Source organism: Dysidea avara, chromosome 5 (genome assembly GCF_963678975.1).
Source record: "Dysidea avara chromosome 5, odDysAvar1.4, whole genome shotgun sequence".
Lineage (NCBI taxonomy): Eukaryota > Metazoa > Porifera > Demospongiae > Dictyoceratida > Dysideidae > Dysidea > Dysidea avara.
Genome location: NC_089276.1, coordinates 13,145,394 through 13,164,870, shown reverse-complemented (window position 1 = coordinate 13,164,870; position 19,477 = coordinate 13,145,394). Strand labels below are relative to the sequence as shown.

At 40.0% G+C, this 19,477-nt stretch overlaps 1 protein-coding gene across 3 annotated transcripts in view; it reads right to left on the bottom strand.

The window, feature by feature from the left end:
- The window catches only part of LOC136255874 (broad substrate specificity ATP-binding cassette transporter ABCG2-like), a 58,917-nt gene that overhangs the window by 34,660 nt on the left and 4,780 nt on the right, over positions 1-19,477 (bottom strand). Inside the window, exons 5-17 of one of the 3 annotated variants that reach the window (XM_066048770.1) lie at positions 18,269-18,421; positions 18,039-18,196; positions 17,800-17,954; positions 17,498-17,590; positions 17,265-17,413; positions 16,245-16,310; positions 15,744-15,826; positions 9,639-9,728; positions 8,935-9,059; positions 8,698-8,852; positions 8,304-8,393; positions 7,396-7,463; positions 5,409-5,749 (exon numbers count right to left, since the gene is read on the bottom strand). The exons of 1 other annotated variant lie outside the window; for it this stretch is intronic. In XM_066048770.1, the coding sequence (XP_065904842.1) occupies positions 5,593-5,749; positions 7,396-7,463; positions 8,304-8,393; positions 8,698-8,852; positions 8,935-9,059; positions 9,639-9,728; positions 15,744-15,826; positions 16,245-16,310; positions 17,265-17,413; positions 17,498-17,590; positions 17,800-17,954; positions 18,039-18,196; positions 18,269-18,421 (1,542 nt within the window). In that variant the 3' untranslated portion in view covers positions 5,409-5,592. Of the gene's footprint in view, positions 1-5,408; positions 5,750-7,395; positions 7,464-8,303; positions 8,394-8,697; positions 8,853-8,934; positions 9,060-9,638; positions 9,729-15,743; positions 15,827-16,244; positions 16,311-17,264; positions 17,414-17,497; positions 17,591-17,799; positions 17,955-18,038; positions 18,197-18,268; positions 18,422-19,477 lie in introns of those variants that run through there. One more of the 3 variants, XM_066048773.1, reaches the window with a different exon arrangement.

Here is a 19,477-nt window from a genome sequence, read left to right as displayed (position 1 = left end):
GCTGAACTCTCTACAGAGTGATCTTTTTGTAGCTGAAACTCTCCACAGGGTGATTTGTTTGCAGCTGAACTCTCTACATGATGGATTCTTTGTAGCTGAACTCTCTACAAGGTGACTTCTTCTTGCTGAACTCTCTACAGGGTGAATTGTTTGTAGCTGATCTCTCTACATGATAGTTTCTTTGTAGCTGAACTCTCTACAAGGTAACTTCTTCTAGCTGATCTTTCTACAGAGCAATTTGTTTGTAGCTGATTTCTCTACAGGATGATTTGTTTGCAGCTGAACTCTCTACATGGTGGTTTCTTTGTAGCTGAACTCTCTACAAAGTGACTTTTTCTAGCTGATCTCTCTACAGGGTGAACTGTTTGCAGCCGAACTCTTTGCAGGGTGATTTAAACGCTCTACAGGGTGACTTCTTTGCTGCTGAACTCTCTACATGATGGTTTATTTGTAACTGAACTCTCTACAAGGTAACTTCTTCTAGCTGAACTCTCTACATGATGGTTTATTTGTAACTGAACTCTCTACAAGGTAACTTCTTCTAGCTGAACTCTCTACAGTGTGATCTTTTTGTAGATGATCTCTCTACAGAGTGATTTGTTTGTAGCTGACCTCTCTACATGATGGTTTCTTTGTAGCTGAACGCTCTACAAGGTAACTTCTTCTAGCTGATCTTTCTACAGGGCGGTTTGTAGCTGAATTCTCTACAGGGTGATTTATTTGCAGCTGAACTCTCTATAGGGTGAATTCTTCTAGCTGAACTCTCTACAGAGTGATCTTTTCGTAGCTGAACTCTCTCCAGGGTGATTTTTTTCAGTTGAACTCTCTACATGATGGTTTCTGTGTAGCTGAACTCTCTACAAGGTGACTTCTTCTAGCTGATCTATCTACAGGGTGATTTGTTTGCAGCTGTACTCTCTACATGGTGCATAGTTTCTTTGTAACTGAACTCTCTACAATGTGGCTTCTTCTAGCTGATCTCTCTACAGGGTGATTTGTTTCTAGGTGAACTCTCTACAGGGTGACTTGCCTGTAGCTGAATTGTCTATCAGATTAACTGGTTGTAGCTGAATTCCCTACAGAATAACTTGCAATGTAATATAATTCTTTAATGGAGTAAGTTATAAACGTAGCCGAATGCTCTATTAGGTTGACTGTTCTATTAGAGTATCTCGCTCTCGCATTTGCAACACGTAGTTGGCTTTCGAAAGTGGTTTGTAATCCCATTCTTCTGTACTACTGCAAGGACTTTCTATGATGATTATTCCAGCTACACACCGATTTTCAGCTCATTGCTCTAAGCGGTTTGCCTGGTAGCCGTGAAAACTAATAGTTTTTTTATTCATAAAAATCGATTGCGTAATTGTGACACAGGTTGGGTTTTGTGTCATATCTCCATGGTTTTTATCTCAATTCCTTTCAAACCACAAAAAGGCACTCCTACGATGGTTACTCAATCTACATATCAATTTTCAACTCATTCCTCCAAGGCGTTTACCCTGTAGGCGTGACAGACCTTCGACCTTCTTTTACGCACATAATAGGTCATAACTCCGTGTATGTTCATCGGAGTCCTACCAAAGTTGGTACTGAGATCCGCCTTAATGAGCCCTTCAAGTGTGCCAAATTTCAGCACTATCCGAGTACGCATTCGTGTTTTATGTAAATTTTTTAATAACGACAATTCAGCTGAATTTGGTGCCGCTTGGTATTGGCACAAAATTCACCTGAATTGTCATTATTAAATTTTTACCATTAACCTACCATCACAGCCATTTCTTGGCCGCCACCTTGGATTTCACATCTTTTTTCACCATAGCCTGTCTGAGGGCCGCACTTTTTTAACAGCTTGGCTGTTTTGAATTAGATTTCACTTCTTTTTGTATTTGTATACCCCAGGCCGGCTTTAGGGCTTTTTTTAACCTATCATTTTTTCTTTACTACAGGAAGAAGAAAAGATGAAGCAGGGTGATTTCTTTGTAGCTGACCTCTCTACAAGGTTGTCCTTCTAGCTGATCTCTCTACCGGATGACTTGTTTGTAGCTGAACTCTCTACAGGGTGGTTTGTTTGTAGCTGAATTTTTACAGGGCGATTTGTTTGCAGCTGAACTCTCTACATGGTAGTTTCTTTGTAGCTGAACTATCTACAATGTAACTTCTTCTAGCTGAACTCTCTACAGGGTGATTTGTTTGTAGTAGGGCTCAAACGAATATTCGAATACCATTTCTGGTATTCGAATATTCGTTTCAAAGGAAAATATATAACATCAGTGGTAGAGTACATGGAAATTCTTGATCCTACATAAGCATATCTATGACATAAGTGATTAAATCATGTTTATTCTGAATAGTATTAAAGAGACATCTTGTACAACCGCAGGATTATTGATATCTCATCCATACCAATGCTGAAAAAGAATATTCGAATATTCGGCAGTTGTGAATAAAGAATATTCGAATAGTAAAAACCACTATTCGTTTGAGCCCTAGTTTGTAGCTGAACTCTCTTCAAGGTAACTTCTTCTAGCTGATCTTTCTACAGGGTGATTTGTTTGCAGCTGAACTCTCTACAGGGTGATTTGTTTGTAGCTGAACTCTCTACAAGGTAACTTCTTCTAGCTGATCTTTCTACAGGGTGATTTGTTTGTAGCTGAATTCTCTACAGGGTGACTTGTTTCTAGCTGATCTCTGTACAGGGTGACTTGTTCCTAGCTGAACTCTCTACAGGTGATTTGTTTGCAGCTGAACTCTCTTACATGGTGGTTTATTTGTAGCTGAACTCTCTACAAGGTGACTTCTTCTAGCTGATCTCTCTACAAGATGACTTGTTTCTAACTGAACTCTCTACAATGTGATCTGTTCATAGCGGAACTTTCTACTGGGTGATTTGTTTGCAGCTGAACTCTCTACATGATGATTTCTTTGTAGCTGAACTCTCTATTAGGTACCATCTTCTGGCTAATCTGACTACAGGGTGACTTGTTTGTAGCTGAATTCCCTACAGAATAATTTGCAATGCAATATAATTGAGTAAATTATAAATGCAGCTGAATTCTTTATTAGGGTGACTGTTCTATTAGAGTATCTCGCGATCTCGCATTTGCTGCACGTAGTTGCCTTTCGAATCATAACTCAGTGGTTTGTAATCCGATTCTTCTGTACTACTGCAAGGACTTTCTATGATGATTATTCCAGCTACATACTGATTTTCAACTCATTGCTCTAAGCGGTTTGCCTGATAGACACGAAAACTAATAGCTTTTTTATTCATAAAAATCGATAGCGTAATTTTGACACAGGTCGGGTTTTGTGTCATATCTCCGTGGTCTTTATCCCGATTTCTTTCAAACCACAAAAAGGCACTCCTACGATGGTTGCTCCATCTACATAGCAATTTTCAACTGATTCCTCAAAGGAGTTTACCCTGTAGGCGTGACAGACCTTCGACCTTATTTTACGCAAATAATCGGTCATAACTCCGTGAATGTTCATCGGATTCCTATCAAAGTTGGTACAGAGATCCGCCTTAATAAGCCCTTTAAGTGTGCCAAATTTCAGCCCGATCCGAGCACGAATTCGTGTTTTATGGTGGATTTTGCGAAGTGTGCGAATGAAGAAGAAATTAAAACGAAATTTTGTTCGCTCGTATCTCGGAAATGGCTGGAGAGATTTTCTTCAAATTTGGGTGTTGACTCCCCTTGCTGGCCGGCACCTCTCTAGCAAATTTGGTTCCAATCGGATAAGGGATCACAGAGCTACATAGATGTGAAAATTGCGTTTTCTTTCTTCCTGTTAATATACTCACGGGTGGCACGCCGGCTTCTTGGGCCGCACGACACACTACCGTGTGTTAGTCTCGCGTAGCCAGACCCTATTTCTCCGAACGGCGCTTATCGATTGGAAATTATAAGCGCCGTGCGGAGAAATAGGGTCTGGCTACGCGAGACTAACCGTGTGTCTTGATCTCGATCATATTTCCATAAAGTGTGAATAATCAGTCACGAAATAGTACAAATAATAACATGCAAGGTTTTTGACATGAAATGCAGTAATAATGTGCAATGTGTTCATAACGTTGTGCAGTATTTTTGGCGCACGCATTGCACGTTTTAATTAAAATTCTTGACAATTGTCCTATTATGCTGGCATAATGCTTGATGCTTTTGCTAGCCTATATATTATGCTCAAAATTATGCCGGCATAATTGGCGCAAGCCTATTTGCATGTTGGTATACTTCAGCAGCTTTGCACACTAAGGTACAGTAAATGATTTTAAAACACTTGAATTGTTGGTATACTTTGCAAGTTGAATTGTACATATGCAGTTGCGTTACACATAGGGTACAATTACATTCTGTAGTCATAACAAAGCCGACGGACATTATTAATTTGCAAACAATACTAATCTGATCCTAATAATGTGTTAGTACAATGTATATATTGTTTTTGTATTTTAATTTTTATTTCAAAACAATTTAGCTATAGCTTGGTGCACTTCCAACTAATATTTATTTTGAGTGACATAATCATTAGCTATCTTTATGACAATTAACAAAGGAATAAATTTTTGTCATTTGGAACTGGGGTAATTATTCAGGAAATCAAAGGAGTGTTGAGGGGTATGAAATAGCAAATTGTTATTGCAAGCTTCTTGAGTTTCTAAAGTAAGGATCAATTTCTGTTATAATCATCATATATACAGTAGCATTCCACCCACACATCATACTCAATGCATTTGATTCACAAAAACAAGCGAAATCCTTCATGCAAAAAAACAAACAGCTTGGCTGTAAAGGAGGGGTACATCAATGAAAGTACAAATGGCAAGCTGTAGCAGCCACATGCAAGAATGGCAAATGTTACGGTCCAAAATTAATATTCGTTCTAGGCTACTATTATATCAAGTTGCTAGGTAAATTTTTTACTTTCACGAATGTACCATTTTTTTTATAGCCAAGCTGTTTTTACATGGACAATACTCAGACAACTCAGTGGTCAATCAAGCTTCCTGTAGATGCCACTGTAGCTCAACAGCAAGATGTGCTGCTATTTTATAGACAAAATTGATTGATATCACTTTAATTAAATTTCTATTATTGAAGCACCCATGAGATTTAGCCAATGACTCCAGACTTTCTAGCTGTTATGCTTTTTAAGCTGCTTGTGAACTGATACATACAGTTTAGTAACCACACCCGAAGTAGTATAATATAATACTCTAATAGAACAGTCATCTCATAGAACAGTACATTCAATTGCACAGCATTGTTTTGTTTAAATATTTTTCTCAAAGTTTCTTATTTCAGGGGAGTATCAACATTTGCAGTTGGGATGGGGACTGTTGAGGGAACAGAAACATTCAAGATTTACATGCTTGTTATACAATAGCTACATTGCGAACACATTGGTAATGGTACGTATGTATATATATATATATAAGCAACCAATTTTCATATAAGACTATGCACATATTACATCATTTACCAAGCTACTTATTCATAGTCCTGACCACATATGTGCAAGGGTAAGAATATGTACATAGAAATGCTACACAAAGTTGTCCAGATATATAGACATAATCTTTTAACTTGACTATGTTGTCTTCTTGATACGGAGTAGAGCTACGTATGTCAGTGTAAACAAGGCTACTGCTAGTAATCCAAGTCCCAAGAAGTTAAGGTATATGTTGAATTGACGAAAATCAAGATCCTCCAGATAATCATTACCATTCAAAACTGTTGTATTCACACTAAAACAGATGAGATATTAATGACACGGACCAAAGGCTATCAGTTAAAGTATTTAGAGGACTAGATTCACAAACTGAGCTGGAAACAGTCTTTTAACCATATTATCTAGCTCTTGTGATGCTGAAGTACTGCTCTTCCCCTATAAGGTCGTGCATACATATATTTATTTTCATAAAATTGTGTACTCGGCTATTGTTGTAGTGTAGAGTTAATTGTTGTAGTGTACGGTTTATCTATTAATTAAATGGTGTAGGAATAGTCAAGTACAGACCTATTGTAGATCGACTACTGATCTGTATATATTCAGTGCATGCATGACTTTCATTACTTGCACAGAAGAGCTGTACTAGCAGTTGTAGCTTGATAATGATGTCTTCAGCATCATAAAGCTAGATATAATGCCTGAATTATTGTTAAGAGACTGTTTCCAGTTCAGTTTGTGAGTCCAGTCCTAGACTTAAATACATTAGGTCAATTTTAATTTTTGAGATTTCTCACACAGTATAGCTAACACAGTAACAAGAACCAGCAAAACTAAAATAGGAACCCAACAGATAGCTTCAACAACATTTTTATAGTAGTGATAGTGTCACTGAGCTAAACATGTGGTCAAACTGCAATGATCATGATAAGTGCACCTCTGATGATGTATATTACAGTGTACAAGTACAAGGAAAAATTAGGAATCAAAGAAATAAAAAGTAGTGAAACAAGAGAAGTCACCTACACCCGAAGATATGAGCGTTAATGGGATGGCTGCAGGTTCGAGGCTACCTAGGTCCAGTCATGGATTTTTTTTTCTCCTTTCTCCGCCTTTTCAAACACACTTTATGTAACAACTTTAAACAGGCTGTAGGACCAGGTGTCCTACACTCCTTTGTTCACTACTTTTTATTTCACTGATCCCTAGTCAAACTTAAACTCTTAATTTTTCCCTTTTATACTTATTTGTAACATTATTATGACTGGCGAACCCATAATAGCAAAAAGAATGGTGCCAGGCTTATTGTTTTCTTACAAACATGTGCCAATTACTGAAATAGCAAAGTGGTCATTATGTTTTCTTTAGCTATGTTCGTCCCGTTACACAGTGTTGAAAACACTACAAGAAGGAATGCTGTAATCAATCCAGAAAACTTGTATGATTACCATTACATTAACGAAAGGAAGTCATCACACAATACTACTGTGAATCAACATCTTGCACTGTCAGAAATGGGACACAAAAAGGAGGACACAAGTAAGTTCATGAAGCATAGTATGTACTGTAGCAAGCCAAAAGGCACCTGTTAGGATGAAGCAACGTGAAACAGTGAAAAAACTAAGCCCGTAGCATTAGCCATTAACGAGTCACAATTGTCCAAAGGCATCAGTCAGGTTGTCAGTCAGAAATTCCACAGAATATTTTTAAAATTATATAGCAAGTTAACAGAAGCATTTCAGGTTGTACTGAAGGAATTGTTGGACTTGGTTTTACCTAACCAAAACTGCCAAGGTGCCATGAAGGTATTGTGCGGCTGGGTTTAGGGTGATGTTTTTTGTGGGAAGGTGCAACCTTTATTATCCCTACTATACAGTACTTCTGTACTTTATGATAGCTTAAGGCCTGTCTAGTTTAGTGGCTATTCTCTGCATGACTACATACCAGACAGATCCATTAAACCCTTCACAGAAACTGAATTTAGTATCTTCTAGCTCATTCTCCATCAAAATCTGTAAGTAAATTAGTAGAAAAATTACACCACTTAAACAGAACACAGTGTAGCTACTACTTTTTGAGGAATGTCCATAGCTATTATGCTTACAAAATCACTGTATTAGACACACCTATTACTGTTACAATCTATTTGAATTTTGACTAATCTATTAGCCAAAATGTACAAAAAACACAGAATTTTTTTTATTCTTAAAGCTTTACAATTACAAGAGTCATGAATTATAACCCCACAAGCACAGCAGCCAGTCAGACCAGAAGTCAAAATCTGTGAAAACACCATCCCAACAGAACACACATAAGGGAGCACCTCCAAGCTGATTTTAACACACTTGTCATAATGACATTAAGGGAATGTCAACATAACATTAGTATTAGTGTTTTAAACAACTAGGAAAGAAAGAGAAGTTGTTTGTACTCTGTGTTCAAGGAGCAAATAAGCAAATATCATAAGGACATTTAGCGTACCATATTGCCTTGAATTCTGGCTGGTCTCGTATAAACGTCTCGTCTCGTTTAGTCGCCAGAGTTGATAACAACATAACCACCATGAATGCCAGTTTTTAGCATTCATAGCTTTAATAGACATCACTTAATTTCAACTGAAACCTTTGTTGTGTCAACAGAAAACTTTTATAGCGATTAACCTCAAGTTTAGTGCTACTTTTGGACGAGCGATAGGTGCTTTAAAAGAAATAAACACCTGGGCCACAATTCGAGACAATACAGTACTTTGGAGATGCCCTCCTAATAAAGCATACATCAAATTCAATTGTCACAATGAGAATTATGATATATATATATATATATATATATATATATATATATATAGTACTTACAGCAAATGAGTATCTGAAAAAACTAAACCACTGTAGCCAAGCCATCCAGTCAGGTATTGAGCTTAAGCTTACAAAGAATCCACCATATACCTAAAAAATGAACACACACAATATACATGTATTATGGCAAAATGTATTACAGTGGAAACTCAGTTATCCAGACCCTACCTATCTGGATTCTTGGTTGACTGAACCGCAGAAATGACTGCTCTATTAGGATAGCGACTGTTTTATTAGGGTAGTTGATAATGCTGATATTTAAAAAAAAAAAGATTTTTTAATGCTACTTTAAGGTTATTTATACACAGATTCAGAGATATGGACTTTCAAACTTCTGGACCACACCTGGTCCCAAGGGGTTCGGATAACTGAGGTTTCACTTTATATGCTGTACCATAGCAAACACTAGCGACAGAGAGAACATGGTTTGAGCAACAGAAAATACGCCCAAAGCAGCTCCTAAGAAAAACACCAAACCAGCTGCTGCCATGTTTTGAGCAAATATTGCCAACATGAATAAGAAGAACTTTCCTGCATCAGCTTGTAACCCTGAAACAAGCAGAACAATGTACATTAAGATATCCACAGCTTAAATGGTAAACTACAATAACTACAATGAAGTCTTACGTACCAACCATCCAGTAAGCTATAACAGAAAATAGGGGAATTGGTATCAACCTCAGTGGAATTAAATCGCCAAAGACTTTTGCAACAAAATACGATGACACACGATAGAAACCACTTGAGTTTTCATGTCTATTAAAGAAACATATACAACAGGATCAAAAGTTTTATAGAAAACAATGGTAATTTATAATGAAGCTAAGATGTACCTGACTTTGAAATTATTCCAGATGAGTAATCGTGTGAATTTTCCCATATGTATAGCACATACATTTGGTCTTTGAATATGTGACCAGATCTGCGAAAAGGAGTCTTTCTAATTGGCGATCCATAACTTGACTTGCGAGTATGGTTCCAGCCTAAAATGTGGTCACTTTACCTACACTCCTAACATAGCACTATTCCTGGATGTAGTTTTAAGACAATAGGTTAAACACATGATGAGTTATGACAAGTCAAACTTGGAAATTTGGAAAGGCTATAAGACCCCTTTTCGCATATATAATGATACGTACACTGAAACCTCTCTAATTTGACACCTCTGTAATCCAGAATACCTCTATAATCTGACATTGTTTTGTATACCAAAATTACTTTTTCTATATAATACTACCTCAATAATCCGACACCCTTGCTAATCCAACACAATTTTCTTATCCCAATGAACGTCAGATTATAGAGGTTTCACTGTATGACCAATACATCACTCACATGAACAATGCTCTTTCACTAATGAACAATTCCAAACTGGTAGCCACAGAAAACATATTGCATATCATGCAAAAGAATATCGCTCCAGCTCTGTGTAAAAGATGATAGTATGCATGGCAAAACATATGTACACATAGAACAAGAATGAATTAGTTTGCATGTACTCTTGGAATAAGGTGGACCATTACTTTTGCTGGAATGACAATCACAAGAAATGTGACAATGTTATGACAAAGCTAGTTGTGGGGATTAGTCATAGAAAAAATTGCCTAAGTAAATTATATAAATGATATTGCCGAAGCTATCCAGTCTGAATCAGGTGTTTTTGCAGATGACACAAAGATATTTTCAATAATTAGAAGCATATGTGATGTGACAAAACTCCAAAGAGACTTGATCAACATGCAAGAATGGAATGGAATCTGGTTACTGAATCTTAACTTAGAGAAGTGCAAAGTGATACATATAGGTAAATAAAGCACAGGAGCAAATTATACAATGGAAACTTTGGGGTCTACTGTAGAGTTGACAAAGACAGATTTTGAGAAAGATCTAGGCGTATGGGTAACATCTTCTCTTAAACCTTCCTTGCACTGTGATAAAGCTGCAGCTGCTGCAACCAGGATCCTGGGAATGCTTAAAAGAACATTTACAAAATTCTCTAAAGAATTGTTTATCTTCCTGTATAAAACCTATGTTAGACCATAGCTAGAATATTGTGTCCAGCTTTGGTGTCCATATCTAGCCCGGGACATTGACACTCTAGAAAATGTACAAAGGCGGGCCACTAAACTTGTGAACGAACTAGTTGTAAGACATAAACTATGAACTATTCTATAGCACTGCACATGCACTAATACACTCACAATTGTAACACTAGGACACAGTATATATGTATGATTGTATCTTGATTATTGCACACTATCATGTGAGAGATAACTGAGTACCTCATGGCAGATCCGTTCCCTACATGGCGCTGCGAGCAGTTACATTCTAGCATGGCTAATTGAACCAGTACAACAAGGGGAACAGTCACCGCCTGTCTTTTAACCTCTGGAGTTGATCCCTGATGCCGGCGAGAGGCACCCGTGAAGGTGACGTCATAGCAGCCTTAGTGTTCATTCTCTTTCCGTTACTCCCCTCTAGCGGCAGCGAAGATGCCCTACATGTTCCGGCTAAGTGACCTACCCAAGCTGGACCTCCAAGTAGACCGTGGCACAGACTTCGAGGCGTGGAAAGCCCAGTGGACGTCCTATTCAATCCTGTCAGGTCTCAGTGGTGAGTCAGCTGCTACCCAGGTACAAGCATTAACTCTATGTTTTTCACGTGAAACACTCACAGTAGTTAATAACCTCGGTCTTAGTGAAGAAGACAGGAATAATGCTGAAGCAGTTATTGCAGCAATCAAACGCCATGTTGATGGGCATATTAATGAGTCTATGGAGCGTCGTCGGCTCCGGCGCAGAGTGCAGCAACCGGGCGAGAGCTTTGATGACTATCTAGTGTCACTGAGAGAGCTTGCTAAAACTTGCAACTTCTGTCCCACTGCATGCTCCCAAAACAGTATCCATGACCAGATCATCGAAGGGCTTGTGGATGGTGACACTATTGAACAACTGCTGAGGCAACAAAACCTAACCCTTGACACAACCATTACAATGTGCCGTGCACAAGAAGCAGCGAAAACCCAACGTAAAGACATAACTGACCACTCTGTCCTAGCCATCAGGCAATCTGCAAAACCACAAGTACGGCAGGTTCCACCGCACACTAGCCAGATGATTCCGAAACCTTTCCCAGGATGTGGGTTACAAGCACATCAAGGGGGTAGAGCACAGTGCCCAGCTTTCAAGCAGACATGCCGCTATTGCCTCAAAGTTGGCCATTTTGCTAGGGTTTGCCATGGTCGTCAACAGCACAAGAAACCACCAGCTGCTAGAGCCATCGCAACTGCAGAAGACCCAGACCAGGAGTCTAATGAGATATCACCAGGGCTATCCACCATCAGCCTAAAGCAAGTGGCCACAATAGACCCAGCACCAACCGTGACAGTGCACCTGCATACACACCATGGGTCCTATCGCACCCAAGTACTTCCGGATTCAGGGGCAGACATATCTGCTGCTGGTGAGCATGTCCTGCCACGACTCAATGAATACAGGGACAACCTTTTACCATCAGAATTCACACTACGCGCAGCTAATGGACAGAGGATGCATGCTATTGGGAAGTTGAGTATTCGCTTTCAGCTAGCTGGTAATGAACATGAAGAAGATGTATACATCTTCCCACACTTGAGTGGGGTCATAGTTTCTTGGAGGGCAGCCAAGGCCTTGAAAATCCTGCCACCACATTATCCCCTACCACCCCCCAAAGCTGCCCCTGTGGAACCCAGTGTCAGATCCACAACAGCCACCCACCCCCTGCAAAATATGGATGACTTGAAGCAAGAATACCCCACAGTATTTGATGGCAGGATTAGGACAATGGAAGGAGAAGAATTCCATATATCTCTGACTGCAGATGCCAAGCCTTTCTGTGTCAACACTCCTCGGTCAGTTCCATTCGCCTATCGTGACAAACTTCAGGCAGAGTTAGACTTACTACAAACACAAAGCATTATTACACCAGTTACGGAGGCCACAGAGTGGTGTGCTCCCATAGTGGTTACTCCCAAGAAGAATTCTGATAAGATTCGTATGTGTGTGTAGATCTCTCCCACCTTAATTGTTTTGTGGTCCGAGAGAGGTATCAGTCTCTAACACCAGCTCAAGCTGTAGCTGATATCGCAGCTAGTGATGCAAAATATTTTACTGTCATTGATGCCCTAAAGGGATACTACCAATGCCCCCTAGACCAACACAGCCAGCCGCTGACAACATTCATCACACCATTTGGGAGATTCAGATACCTCCGTGCCCCCTACGGAATCTCCTCAATATCAGAGCATTATAACCGCCGGATGACTGAAGCTTTCAAGGGATTGTCAGGCTTTAGGCGCATGGTGGATGACTTTGTCATTTATGATGGCAACATCACAGATCACATTGCACATGTGAAACAGTTTCTTCAGCGCTGTGCGGATAAACACATCGCGCTCAATGCTGAGAAATGTAGATTCTTCCAAACCAAGACAACCTTTGCTGGGTTCTTGCTCTCCGACCAAGGCTACCAGATAGACCCATCCATCACAGAAGCAATTTCAAAGTACCCTGTCCCAACCAACCGAACAGAACTTCGCTCCTTCATCGGACTAGTGAACCAGTTGTCCTCCAGCACGAGCGCAATCGCAACCCTCTTGACACCATTCAGACCTCCGTTAAGCACCAAGAATGAATTCATATGGTCACCTTGTCACGATACAGCCTTCATAGATACTAAGAAGTCCCTCACCACTCAGCCCACCTTGGCTTTCTTTGACCTTACCAAACCCACTAGGCTCAGCACTGACGCCAGTTGGCAAGGGCTAGGGTATGTCCTTCAGCAACGACATGGAGACACGTGGTCCTTAGTCCAAGCAGGATTCCGATTTCTTTCAGACGCTGAGTCTCGGTATGCCATAATTGAGCTAGAATTACTCGCAGTTGCTTGGGCAGCCACAAAGTGTAAGATATTTCTAGCAGGCCTTCAGCACTTCTCTGTGGTAACTGACCACAATCCATTGATCCCCATCCTTAACAATCGGAGATTAGATGAAATCGAAAATCCCAGGCTTCAATGACTCAAGTCTCGCCTAATGGCATACAACTTTACCGCTCAGTGGATCAAGGGAAACGGCAATAACGCACCTGATGCCCTGTCACGTAACCCAGTTTCGGATCCTCAATGGGATGACTCCCTTTGTGAATATGACTGCCAACACCACCCAGAGCCCTCAATTACAGAGATCAGAATCCTTCAATGTGATAAACACGACAGCAATCGGCTGCATAACCTACGTAAAGAAGCCACCAAGGAACCAGAGTACCAACAGTTGCACCACACAATAACCCCGGGCTTCCCTGACCATTGCAATCAGCTGCCAGAGGCTTATAGAGGCTATTGGAACATTAGAGAGCATCTAACCATAGATGATGGGTTCATTGTATACGGATGTCGCTTGTTGCTACCAGCATCTATGCAACAAAAGGTGCTAGCCAACCTCCACGAGTCACACCAGGGAGCCGTGCGAACAAAAGAAAAAGCCAGATTATCACTGTATTGGCCAGGAATCGACAACGATATTGACAATGTAATCTTGTCGTGTAAGAATGTCAGGATCGCCTCCCATCCAACTGCAAAGAGCCCATCATGTCTAAACCAAAACCATCCCGACCATTTCAAGAGATTGCTGTAGACTTCGGCAGCTATGGTGGACAGCAATTCCTCATCATGGTTGACTGCCTCACAGACTGGCCAGACATTATCCCCATGCGAAACAACACCTCCACACAGCACTTGGTCCAATTATTGACCCAGTCATTCTGCCGCACCGCAGTTCCAGACATAGTGTGGTCAGATGGTGGGCCACAATTCACTTCTAAGTATTTTAATGATTTTGCCAGTCAGTGGGGATTTGAGCACAAGACATCATCACCACATTACTCTCAGAGTAATGGTAAGATTGAGGCCACTGTAAAGTCCATGAAAAAGATCATTGCATCGTCCTGGGGTAACAGATCAGTGAAACTAAATGTTATGTGTCGGGCACTGCTGCAATACCGAAACACACCATCACGCAAAGATGGACAGTCTCCTACACAGAAGCAGTACGGTAAACCTATACAGGATACACTACCAGCACACCAATGCTCGCTTTCACCGGAGTGGCAACGCAGCACCCTTGAAACTGAACAGTTAGCAGAACATACCTTAGCACAGGCAGAGTTATATTACAACAGCCATGCCCAAGAACTCCAAGATATTCAACTGGGATCCACGGTGGCTCTACAGAACCCTCGGACAAAGCTCTGGGACATATATGGCACAGTGGTCAATGTTAGTCCCCACCGCAGATACTCAGTGAAGACTCAGAGTGGACGAGTCCTGGTACGTAATAGAAGATTTTTACGACATCGTGCACCAGCCTCACTGTGCACATCTGGTAGAAATAACCCGCATACAGATACTCCACCCGTCCAGAAGAGATAACAAGATATCCAAATGATAACCAAGACCTCCAAGCTCTACCACCACTGTCACAAGATCCTCAGACACCAACACAGCACCCACAGACCCCACCACAAGAACTTCATAGATCAGAGCGTACCTGTAGACCACCACAACGCCTGATAGAGAATCCCCAATGGCCATGATATCAGCATAGTTATCCTGTGGACTAAACCATGCTTGGTGGGGGGATGTAAGAACATAAACTATGAACTATTCTATAACACTGCACATGCACTAATACACTCACAATTGTAACACTAGGACACAGTATATATGTATGATTGTATCTTGATTATTGCACACTATCACGTGAGAGATAACTGAGTACCTCGTGGCAGACCCGTTCCCTACACTAGTCAAATTACCTTATGAGTCAAGGTTAAGAAAACTCAGACTCTATTCTCTTTACTGTCTACGACAACGAGGGGATCTAATTGAAGTTTACAAGCTTTTACACGGTTATTATGATGTCGACTGGTCAAGGTACTTTACTCTAAGCTTTGTGCATCACACAAGAGGACACCACTTGAAACTTTTCAAAAAACCATCACCGTCTACTTTTAAGGTCGAACTTTTTCACCCAGAGAGTGATAAATACATGAAACTCCCTGCCAGCAGAAGTTGTTTCAGCACCAACAATCTCTACTTTTAAAGCAAGTCTTAATAATTATTGGAATGACATAGGATATGGATATGAACAAAGGCCTAGTGCCTAAACTTTATTTTTGTAACCCTGTTTGTATATCCATTAATAATAATTAAATAGCCATCACCACCAAAGTTTCACTGTGTATAGTCAACACACACTGCTACCACTTCACCTAACACTTACATACACGTGTCCAAAACACACCACTACATACACACACACACACACACACACACACACACACACACACACAAACACACACACACACAAACACACACACACACACACAACAAATGTATACTGACCTGTCAAGCAAGGCATTTTCTCCATGCTCCAGTTGGAAGAATATAATTCCAGTGAACAGTCCCAGTATGATATTTAGCATCCACTATTAACAACACAATATATGTATAAAACTCAAGCAAATGTGGTTACATATTAGTAACCCAGCATGTTATTGTTAATCTTGTGAAGAGCAAAAGCTATGTAATCAATAAACAAACTATTATTTCTAGGGCTGAAACGATCATGTTTTTTTAGCATTCAAGTACTCCAACAATGATAAACGCACTGTATTAAAGTACTGATGTTAACGTCCCTGATAAAAATTTATACCAATCAAACTCTACAGCCTTCATTGTGACACTCCCTAATGACAAATACACTATGTGAGCTGGATCACGTGATCTTAACGAGCACTCGGGTACTAATTTTACTACCTGATTACCAAAATCCTTAACGAGTACTCACCTAGTATTAGTATTTGTTTCAGCTCTAATTATTTTATAGAGTGTATACTGACTTACCACAGATATGCCAGCTGAGGGATCTCTCGTTAAACTCTTCATCCCACGACCAAGTAGATAGAGGCTCTGTTTGAAAAAATCATGTAGTATATAAAACATTCATACACATAATTATGTAGTCTAAGCAAGCAAGGTTCATACTTATCCCCACCTCACACCACAAATAACAACACACACACACACACACACACACACACACACACACACATTACACTACACACAAATGCTATATGCATGGTCACATCTATCCAGTTGACTGGGCTACTTGCACACTACTCAAGTGTCTATGAGTCAGTGCTGGCAAATTCCCCACTACTACATATCTGCTGGAGATTGTAACAGGTAAAGGTAGGCTAGAGCTGAACAATAGTGTAACTATCATTATTCACGATTGATAGTAACTTTTATATCACGATAGCAATAGTATCACGATAATATTATTACTAGCAATTATCAAAGACACTCAACCTCATATATACGACACATGAATAATCCAATTACACACCAAGTATCTGCTTTTCTAACAATCCATTGGTAAAAATTGTTATGTATTAATCTTTATTGTGTGTGCTCTACTGGACTTTCACAGTTACCTTAACTTTAACAATATCATATTTACTTCTTTTTTGACTAAGCACAGATATGCATAATTTATCACAATAGCTATCATAATCACGATTGTTACTCACTACGATAATCGATAGACCACAACTATCACTCAGCTCTAAGGTAGGCACCCAAAAGCCTCTCGCTTATTACATGAGACATGCAATTAATAGTCTTAATACTAGGTCTCCATTAACACAGTTGGGTAGACTCCTCCCCCCAGTTAACAGGTACACACACATACACACAGACACACACTACACACACACATAGAGTTCTAAAGTGGAACCCTATTCATCCAATCATCCAATGACATGATAAATCTACTGTATAAATGTTCTATCAATTGCAAGTTAAAGAAATCAAAGTGTTTAATTGAAACAGTGCTTGTGAGTACTGACACTGAATACTCACTTGTGTTAACGGATTAGTAGCATACTTGGGTGCTATCCCATCAGGTTGGTCTATGGTCTTGTCCAAAATAGGGTCAAGGTCGCCAGTTAATATCCGATACTCTTCACTATCCTGCCACTTGTTACCCAATGGATGACCAGTATCACCAGCTAAATATATAATGGACCAGTACATTGTATTGACAACACATACAGTTTATGATTGTGTAACACAGCGTGTAAATGCTTACGTACTTTCAGGGTTTGGAGGCTGTAGATCATTTTCAGCTTCATTCAGTTTGTCCAGGAAGAAGTCAGCTGGATTATCAAATGCATCACACTCCATACCTAGTATGATTAAACACACAACATGATCAGGTATGCGTGCATAATTTACAAAGAGAAATGGATGAACATACCTTTCTATATGTAAATACCAAACATACGTATACATATATGTACTCCCCATACAATACAAATGATAGCATGTTATACAGATGAGGTAGGCAGGCACACATACTGAAACTCTTACAACCACACATGTGCACCACACTCACCGAGGGTATTAGCAAAATAAGGTACAGTGGCCCTACAAACACCAGTGTAGACCACATTACCTCTGGATAACAACGTCAGACCATCAAACAGTCTAAAGATGGAGTAACGAGGCTGATGGATTGACATGATAATGACCCGACCATCCTTGCTTAAACTAAAGTGCATAGGAAAATATTGTACTATAACAGTAACTTAATAAAATATACAACAGAAACTACCACATCTACCAAACACTTACTTATGCAAGATCTGTAACACAGATTCAGCAGTAGTGGAGTCCAGTCCTGTAGTTGGCTCATCAAGAAAGAGAATACCTGGAGAGACCACCATCTCCATTGCAATACTTGTTCGTTTTCTTTGTCCTCCAGACACACCACGAGTGAATGGTGTACCAATCTACAGGCCAACAGAATATTGTCAAACACTAGGTCCATATATAGCACAACAATGGATTAATGTATGACATACCAATGTGTCAGCAACATGTGATATCCCAAGATTTTCGATCACTTCATCAACCTTCTCCAATTTCTCATCGTGGGTCATGTCAGGTGGTAGCCTCAATAAGGCAGACAAGAAGACATTTTCCCTTACAGTTAGTGTACCAGTTAAGATGTCATCCTGGAATAAAAATTTTAAGCCGAATGATACAAATGCAGTGCATCAAGGCATTATGTGTAGTATGCATGCATGGTAAAAATGTTGTAATAACTGAACAATTGTGTACTATTACTGTAAACTATGACTAGTAGGTACCACTACATGTTTCTTGGCTTAGCCTTGAAACCCCATCACTTTCAGTACATGGTTACGTTGAATCACAGCAAATGTGCAGGATTGAATAACTTTTCTGCAATCAACTATCATATTGACATATGTGACTGGATCTACGAAAACCGTTCTTATCGCCCAAGACAGGAAGTTTGATTTTTACACACAAACACAAAGCTTAATGAATGCACTATCAAGTTTCACTGCCACAGTCGACCAGAGTAAAGTGGTCTGCTTTTGCTGGCTGCTTTTCTAGAGCACAGTGGCGAGCCGTACGAGTGGTCTGGGGTCTTGATGGAGCCCTGGCCGACCAGGAGATGGCTGTGTGTGGCTGTACAGCTCTGTGGTGTTGGACAATGACCTGTGCTGTAAATTTCCTTTCATTTTAGCCAGTTCTGAGCCCTGAATGGCCTATAACTTGGCCTAATTCATCCTAGCACGTCTCTTTTCAATTTTTGAACACCATCTTGCCCGCCTTCCAGGGCCCCCGCCTCCTACCCCTTCTGGAGCTCGCCTGATACAGACAACCTCGGTTTAAAAACTATCTAAAATGGCGGGAAACTTAGCTGTTGACTACTTCTTCAGTGGATGATCAGGAAGGTAAGAAATTGTTGTGAAACGTGTGAAAATTTGGTATGCGTAGCTACCACCATTGGCCAGCTACAACACTCAGAATATTTAAAACCAACGTTTCTCGATACTTTTAAATGGGCGATAAGACCGGTTTTCCCAGAGACAGTCACATATAAACAACATTTTTTACCGATGCCAAGGATACATGAAGCTTGAGTTGATGTATCAAAATAAAGTCCGCACGTTTAAGTCATGGTATACTAACCATTGAAAGGTGCACAGTTTTGTATAACTACTTAGGTAGCTATCAAATTTTATTCTAACCCATGATCA